This window comes from Temnothorax longispinosus, chromosome 6, assembly GCF_030848805.1.
Source record: "Temnothorax longispinosus isolate EJ_2023e chromosome 6, Tlon_JGU_v1, whole genome shotgun sequence".
Lineage (NCBI taxonomy): Eukaryota > Metazoa > Arthropoda > Insecta > Hymenoptera > Formicidae > Temnothorax > Temnothorax longispinosus.
The window spans coordinates 12,537,369-12,546,085 of record NC_092363.1 but is presented as its reverse complement, the minus strand read 5'-3'; the positions used below and the strand labels follow the sequence as shown (position 1 = coordinate 12,546,085).

At 42.6% G+C, this 8,717-nt stretch overlaps 1 protein-coding gene and 1 long non-coding RNA gene across 2 annotated transcripts; both read left to right on the top strand.

The window, feature by feature from the left end:
• The first annotated feature begins 591 nt into the window (after nt 1-591).
• LOC139815185 (uncharacterized) lies at nt 592-4,324 on the top strand. Its single transcript, XR_011732685.1, has 2 exons — nt 592-2,698; nt 2,879-4,324. It is a non-coding gene; the product is annotated as an uncharacterized lncRNA (long non-coding RNA).
• A 1,616-nt stretch (nt 4,325-5,940) lies between these two features.
• Nucleotides 5,941-8,717, top strand: LOC139815413 (uncharacterized). Its single transcript, XM_071782342.1, has 5 exons — nt 5,941-6,581; nt 6,717-6,901; nt 7,042-7,426; nt 8,052-8,320; nt 8,386-8,717. The coding sequence occupies exons 1-5, from the start codon at nt 5,941-5,943 to the stop codon at nt 8,715-8,717; spliced, it is 1,812 nt and encodes a 603-aa protein (XP_071638443.1).

The following is an 8,717-nucleotide window of genomic DNA, read 5'->3' as shown; positions in this document are numbered from 1 at the left end:
TGCTAAGGCAGGCGTCCAACTCGGCCCCCAGGGGGCAGAGCTGCGGTCCTCTACAAAACCAGGTCTGGGTACGTCCAACTCGGCCGTAATGTCGGTTGTTACATTTGTACCTGACGCTGATCCACCTTACAGCGGGATTTTCTGTTTTAAAGGGTGGTTTTTCGTGATTAAAAAGAAAGGGGGGGGGGTGGTACGGTAATGCTGGCCCGAGATTCGGATTCAGGACATCAAAGTACATATAATTTGGGTCTTACAGTTGGTTACCACATTTGTACCTGACGCTGATCCACCTTACAGCGGGATTTTCTGTTTTAAAGGGTGGTTTTTCGTGATTAAAAAAAAAGTGGGGGGGTGGGTGGGGTGGTACAGTAATGCTGGCCCGAGATTCGGATTCAGGACATCAAAGTACATATAATTTGGGTCTTACAGTTGGTTGCCACATTTGTACCTAACGCTGACCCACTTTATATTGGGATTTTCCGTTTTCAATGGTGGTTTTTCGCGATTTAAAAAAAAAATGGTGTGGTGGGGGTCCATTTTGACCCCGGATTTGGATTCAGCACGTCAAAATACATAAGAAATGATGGGTCTAGTCTTTGGTACAGACCACTTTTTTTTTGTGTGCCTGTGTTTTTGTTGCACTTTTTCATGTGTTGTTAACATTCATGTTTAGGAGTTATGATAATAAATATATTGTAAATTGAAACAATTTTTTTTTATTTATCAAAAAGTGCCATATTTTATTTCAATAAAGTTATAAACGAAAGAAACAGAAAAAGATTTCTAAATTGTAAGTTCATTAGAAAAGTCAGAAGGAATTTTTAGAAATTGTAAGATATTTTTGCTGCTTTGTTTCTTCTTTTTTACGTAGTAAACTGAAAAGTCGACATAAAGATGTGACTGATGTTACAATGGACCAATGTTACAATGTTTTGTGTCAACTTTACATACAATTTAACATAAATATTAAACATTTTCAGATACAGTATTTTATATCTAAAGGTGGCTATAGTAGTCATAATCTCATATGGAACATAATGAGTACATGTATCACAAACACTGTTGCGGTAGAATTTAGCTATAAAGGCCAAAAGGGCAAAAAGAAATTTTATTGTACCAAATTAAATACTTGCATCCATAGTATGTAAGACTCCTGGATACTTGCCGCAGCCATGTTAGATCGTGACATCAGAGGCGAGAAATAACACGCCGAGAATTCTTGTATGCCATTTGCAAATAAAAAGATATTTAGATAAAAGAACACTTTAAATTGCTTTAGCATACTTATAATATATGCGAATAATATGACATTTATTCATTATATTGCATTTTATATCATATTTATTTTACGGGTGTTTATTAACTGTCGAGGGAAAAAAATAGTTTTTGAGCAGTTTTATGAATGTGCTAAAGCGATCTGAAATATTGTTTTATCCAAATATTTTGTTATTTATAAATGGCACGCAAAAATTATCAGCGTATCATTTCTTGCCTCTGATGTCACAATATTCAACTTGGCCGTGGAGAGCTCAGGGCCGTAAATTTAAGATATAAAAAATGTAATTATATTTAATATTTTTAATAATATAGTTTTCTTTTGTAATAGAAGCAGCACAGTTTTCTTATCCAAGCGTTACCGACGCGGAAATTATTTCTTCCATTTCGAAATGGTTGGACAGTTCTAAGACCAGACTATCAAAGGAGAGATTACAGTAAGTTAGCTGATACGTCCAACCCCGGGATTAGGATATGAAAATCCGGGAAGCAAGGGAAAGGCTAACCAGAGGGGTCGGGGGGAAGGGAGGACGCAGCTAGATACTTACAAATGTCGCTCGCAGGTACGCGCTCTGAGACGCGTGGCGCGAGCCGAACGCACTTTTATGACTCAGAAAGGGTCAACGTCCGTAAAGACGTTAGGACGCCTTTCGTGAGCGGTGCGATCGTCGGTCCTTTTTCGAGTCAGAGAATTTAATCCCTTTAACTCAGGATCGGACCTCGTGCAATTTCGAGAATGGAAGAATGGTGGGTGAGGTCTTAGATTATAAATAAATGGAAATTTATATTTAACGTAAATAAAACATTTATTATAAATTTAAGTTAAGTAATCTGTCGATATTACAATAGGTGAGAACTAGGCAAATTAAACGGGAGATTGAAAGCATTTTACAATGGAAGTGTATGTTTAAGGTATATGTGTGTTCTTCTCGCGGGTGTTACATAAGTGCGGGGGTGATCGGGCAAGATTTCTAAGGGGATACCTACTTGAAAATGCACATCCTGCCCGCTATTATTACAATTAATTTCAGGATTGAAGTTACATGAATTTACTGTGTGTGTGTGTGTGTGTTAATCGATGAAGTACAGTATATGAGAATTGAAATAAGTAAAACTTAATTTTATAGCTATCAATCTAAGGTTATGATCTCAGGATCGCCTACTTCCTCAAGATCGAGAGTCGAGGCGGTCGAGGAGGTTGGGGACGGACTTCGGGAAGAGGAGGGGGAATCGGGAGGTTCTAGGAAGCGGGCTGGATCGGGGTTGACGGGGACCACGCGAGGCGGGACCACGCGAAACGGAGCCACGCGACAAATAGGGCGATGTTCGGCAATTGGGCGAGAGGGTAGGACAACTGGGCGATAACTCAAGATGATAGCGGGACGATTCTGATGCGAACAACCGGGCTGCTCCGAAAAAGCTGGTAGGGGCGGTGGGGTGGCGAGTCGCGGAGGGCCGGCGCGGCGTTGAGCTGCTCCCGGGGGAGTTCGACCTCCCGTCGCGCCCGCTTGTTCTTGCGATTTCTCTGTCGCCTGATCGTGCGGAGATTCTGTCCTTGAGGGGGTAGGACTTTCGGGTCCACTAAAATTATTTATTTGTTTAGTCGATCTCTCTCGGACCCGGTCGGAAGCGAACAAAAGGAAATCGTCGAGCTCAAAGGGGGGGAAGAGGTCAGTGGACAGGCTGGGTCCGCGACAGCGACGAGACGCCGGGAGCCAAGTCAGGCCTACCACAACGCCAACGACCGCTGGGAACTCGATGCCTACATCGACCGACCCACGAGCATAAGCTCAGGGGGGTCAGTGGACCAGCCGAGTCCACGACAGCGATGAAGACGCCGGGAGGCAAGTCAGGCTCACGACAACGCCAACGACCGCTGGGAACCTGATGCCTACACTGACCGACCCCAAAATAATAAGCTTCCGGGTATCCGACAATCGATAGACCGTTTAAGAAGGGGGGCGATAACGCGGAAAAAGAAAGGATTAAAAGAATTACGGGACTTACTACTTGATGAGTTCAAAACGAGTGGGTTTCTTCTCGGTGTCGCTGGTGGATGAGTCGGAGCGACTGATGTGCTGCTGGATCTCTTGCACAAACTCTAAATGCGAAATCGTGACTCGAAAACGGAAGAGATCACGATTATAATGCCGAAATGCAGACTAAATCTTCAGAGGCTTGAAGAAACTGAGAAGTTTTTTGAGGGCGAGTGCCGCAATCTCGGGGTTTATATAGGAAAATGTAGGGAATGGAAGGGGTGGATTTCATGTGGGGTGTGTCTGGTTTTCGTTTAAAGGATTTCGGGTTGGCGGGATTTTTCTAATTTTTGTTTAACGGATTTCTTATTGGTTGAGATGTTCCTCACCCAAGAGGTAGATTCTTAAGTTTTCGCCTATCCTGGAAAGCTAGAGACGGTTATCGATTTTTGCGGTTTTCCATTGGTGAGCCTCCTCTTAAGGCCCCCACTGTCTTATTGGGGGTGTAACATATCGGTTCTTTCCAGTGACGCATTTGTTTTTTGGCTATCGCCGATTTCTCTTTTATTGGGGTTCCTTACTTATCTCGCGACCCTGTTTTTATATCGACAGACGATGCATACTTCTCAATCTTAATAGTAGGTACAAGGCAAACAGAACTTCCGCTACGTGTATTTACAATCACGTCCTAGGCTTTGTCTCTGTTTGTCGGAAACATTGCACGAGCATTTTTAGAAAGCTCGCTCGATGCAATAAAGATCTTCATCAACTCTGTCTGGGATTCAGGCCCTTTTGGCGCGTCGTGTCGCTGGGTTTATAGTTATGGGCCAGACAAGGTTGATAGACAAAATCCGATTACGTATGCCCCGTCTGTCAATATTTTACTCTGGAAGGTCGCTTTGTCGCCTAGGCAAATAGCTATTATAGTTGTATAAAAAAAGGAATGCGAGATCTAACCTCACCCCGATCGATAACCGTCCGTACTCGGCTTGTTTATCCTAATCTTAGGGCTATCTTAGGTGCATAAGAATTCCCGCGAAAAAGGGATATCGTGGAGTCCGCAGGACGTAACAGCAATAAAGATCAAAGATATTCAAACATTTTTTGGTTTTTGAGCTAAGCAAGCATTATTATATTTTTTGTACTAGGACAAAATCAGCTGTTACTCTCAACATGGAATTCGACGAAAACAATGAAGAAGAAGATACTCTAGCTTAATATTAAAAGCTTGTTTTTGAGATGGGACATGGTTCCGTGCGAGTGATATAGCGAAAAATCCCAGCCTGGCATTTATTCCGCGTATATCTTGATTAAGTGGTTTTTTCCCACTTTAAAAAAAGATGCTTAAAGATTTATAACGATCTGTATAGATTAATTATCTGTTTAAAAGTTTAAAGAGAAGATTCCTCTTAAAAAAAAAAACAGAAAAAAGAAACTTCATTATATTTGAATTTATTATATTTGATTATATTAAGAACACTCACATAAATTATATATTTTTTAGTTTCTGTTATTAAAAAAAAAGATTTTATTGTTATTTTGTACAGTTTTTGTATTTTCTGTAGATTAAAACATAAGATTCTATCTATGTATCATATAATAAATAAAAATAAGTGCAATTAAATTTTGTCTTCTTTATTTTACAATATTTTTAAAATATTTTTAAAAAATTTTACAAATTAATTTTAATTTTTTAAAGAAATATTTTAGAAATATTACAAAAATATTTTTGAAATATTTGTATGCCCTTTTAAACATATTTTATTTTTTAAAGCAATATTTTAAAAACATTTTACAAATATTACTGAATATATTTATTTGCAATCTTTTAAAAATATTTTAAAAAATATTTTTCTGACATGATCTGGCAGACATAGAAACATTCTAAAAATATTTTTGTGAATTATTTTAATCTTCCTAAAAAATATTTCAAAAATATTTAAAAAATATTTTGTGTTGTATGGGGCGCCAGCCGCAACTGCGATAGCGACCGCCAACAGCAATCGCTAGTGTGATACGGCCTTTACGTTTCTCGCACCTTTTGCTGAAGTCGAATTGCATTTGCATTCTTGCGCCATGTAGCGGCGGTAACCGCGATTGAGATATTACCGACTCCTTATTGTTTCGCTCCGCGAAACGACACTTCTCCCCCGGCTGCCGTGCGAGGCACACGCTCGACGAAACGAAGTACCTAATCGTCATACCACGAAATAAATAAGTACTGTGTGGAAAAGTGTGCATTGAGTGTCTTTCTCTTCCCGCACCCATTTCCCCGTTCGGACACAACAAATTGGCGACGAGGATTCGAGACGAAGCCACGCACAAACGAAGGATGCTGTAAGAAAATCGAGGGAACGACACTTGGCATGGAGGCTGGCGTTCACCAGCGGCAACAAGGTGTGTCAGTAGACAAAATTCTACGAAATTCGGCGTGGAGTAGCGACGGATCGAGAGGACGGCGCCGATACAAGACAGAGGAACTCGTGAAGGGTGAGATGAATTGTAAAATATCTGCATTCGCATTCATTTTCGACGTTTCGGACGAGTCCATGTCTCCGGAAAAAGGAAGGCAGGCACAAAATTTCGGACGAGTCCAAGTAGAAAAAGGGGGAGTACCGGCAGTAAGCGTGAATAAATACCTCACGCACGCCGGATCACGTGAGAGTCAGGCGTTTCGCGCACCGTCACGATGCCGACAACAAATACCGCCACACCGCCTACGGCCACGGAGGCCACAACCACTACCGTACAGAGCGTATTCACGATCGAAACGTTCGACAATTCAAAATTCCAATGGGACCGATGGGTGGAGCGCTTGGAAGGAGCTTTCACCATTTTCAACGTGGCCGAGAATCGACACCAACTGCACTACTTGCTTTATTTCATGGGGCCGGAAGCTTACGACACGCTGTGCGATAAGGTCGCCCCCGCCAAACCGGCAGGGAAAACATACGAGGAGGTGGTCGAGCTGATGCAGCAATACTACAGCCCAGCGCCCCTGAAGATCGCTGAGAATTTCCGCTTCCATCAACGAAGGCAACATGAGGGTGAAAGCGTTCGAGATTTTCAAACGGGATTACAAAAATTAGCGATCCACTGTAAATTCGGGGAATATTTAAAAACTGCTTTACGAAATCAATTCGTTTTCGGTCTGTGTAGCGAGAAAATACAGAATAGACTACTAGAATCAAAAGATCTGAATTTGGATCGCGCTTTTGAGATCGCCTTGGCGATGGAGCTTTCTGCTAGAGACGCAGCGGAACTGCATCACAGCGGGGTTGTACACGCGCTAAACGCAAGAACAAAAAACAACAAATATACGAAGATGCCGCAAAATGCGAACAAATAAAGCTCCACGGCCACGAGCGATTCCAAAAACACTCAGGGAAGTTGCTATCGGTGCGGGAGTTCTAGTCATTACGCTCACAATTGCGATAAGAAAGATGAAGTTTGTTCTTTTTGCAGTATTAGGGGTCATATTCGGAAAGTTTGCAACAAAGCGAAACGGGCCGCTCAAACGAATCAACTCACGGAGGAATCGGATGTGGATGAGATCGTGGCGTTGGACGAGTTTGCGGAACTCGAAGAGGTCGCAGAGACTTTTCAAGCGGAACACACAACATCAAGCAAAATTTTTCACTACGCTATGCGTAAATCGCTCAGAAATCAAATTCGAGGTCGACAGCGGCGCGACAGTTACAGTCATGAGTCAAGAAGATTACGCAAAGTGGTTCCCAGGTTCTACCGACGTCGTTGAAATTGGTATCGTATTGCAAAACGATTTTGAAAGTTCGCGGATTCGCTCCGGTTAAGGTCGCATATAAGAATCGCGACATTGAACTCAATATTTACGTGATCAAGAACGAGCGAGCGCCCCTCCTGGGTAAAGAATGGATCCGACAGTTGCACCTAAATATTTGGGAGGAGGAAAAAGAACAGATAAATCATCTCGATACCGAGAGAGTAGTTAAAAGTTTAGTTGCGGATTTCCCAGCCGCGTTCGGGAAAGGCATCGGTAAAATCGAGGGGATAGCTGCAAGATTGTATTTGAAAGAGGATGCGAGGCCCTTGTTCAGAAAAGCCAGGCAAGTACCTTTCGCGCTGAAGCCAAAGATCGAAGAGACTTTGCGAAATTTAGAAGCACAGGGAGTCTTGACAAAAGTGGACACCTCAGAGTGAGCCACGCCAATCGTACCGGTTAAAAAAAAAATGGAGATTTGAGAATCTGCGGGTATTTTAAAATAACAGTTAACCCGAACCTACAAATTGACGAGCACCCCCTATCGACAATCGACGAACTGTTCGCGTCCACGGCAGAAAGAAAAAATTCTCAAAAATTGATTTAAATAACGCATACTTGCATCTCGAAATCCATCCCGACAATCGCCACCTACTAACCTTGAACACACATCGAGGACTGTATCGAAGCAACCGACTCATGTTTGGCGTCGCATCCGTTCCCGCGATCTGGCAACGCAAAATGGAAAAAATATTACAAGGGATTCCCGGGGTTACGGTGTTGCTAGATGACATTCGAGTCACGGGGGAAACCTACGAAATACACCTGAAAAACCTCAGAGAAGTAGTGTCACGACTCGCGAAACACCATCTGCACATAAATGTAGAGAAGTCGCAATTTTTCATGGACGAAATCGAGTACTGCGGGTATAGAATCGACAAAACCGGCATCCACAAAACCGTCGCGAAAATTGACGCGGTGCAAAACGCCCCACGACCGACAGACAAAACTCAAGTACGATCGTTTATCGGGTTAGTAAATTACTATGGGCGGTTTTTCAGAAATCTAAGCACGCTGCTGTACCCGTTACATCAGCTGCTACACGACGATACGGAGTTCGTGTGGACAGACAAGTGCAAGAAGGCTTTCCGTACAGTAAAAGAGAGAATACAATTGACCGACTGTTTGGTACATTTCGACCCGCGATTACCAATCATACTAGTGACCGACGCATCCCCGTACGGAGTGAGGGCAGTATTTTCACACAGCTACGATGACAAGACAGAACGCCCCATACAATTCGCGTCACAGACACTCTCCAAAACACAGCGTAAATATTTGCAAATCGACAAAGAGGCGTACGCGATCATTTTCGGAGTACGAAAATTTTATCAGTACCTGTACGGACGACACTTTACCTGTACACCGATCATAAACCTCTGGTACAAATTTTCAACCCGAATAAGGGATTGCCGATGCTCACCACAACACGCATGGAACACTACGCGATATATTTACAAGCGTTTACGTACGACATTAAATACAAAGATTCGAAATCTAATGCGAACGCGTATGCAATATCGCGTTTACCGATCGCCTCGGAGAAATTCGCGGTTTGCGACGAACCAGACGTTCTGGAAATCGCTCAAATAGAGACCCTTCCGATTACCGTGTCAAAATTAGCTAACGAAACCAGTAACGAACCGAGTCTTCAAGCCCTGTGCTAG

What these genes read in the sequence shown, in the direction of transcription:
- LOC139815413 (XM_071782342.1), top strand. Translation starts at nt 5,941, where the DNA reads ATGCCGACAACAAATACCGCCACACCGCCTACGGCCACGGAGGCCACA. An exon ending in ACAAAAGTGGACACCTCAGA is followed by an intron (nt 7,427 to 8,051) that starts GTGAGCCACGCC and finishes GCGGTTTTTCAG; the next exon opens with AAATCTAAGCACGCTGCTGT. An exon ending in GACACTCTCCAAAACACAGC is followed by an intron (nt 8,321 to 8,385) that starts GTAAATATTTGC and finishes AAATTTTATCAG; the next exon opens with TACCTGTACGGACGACACTT.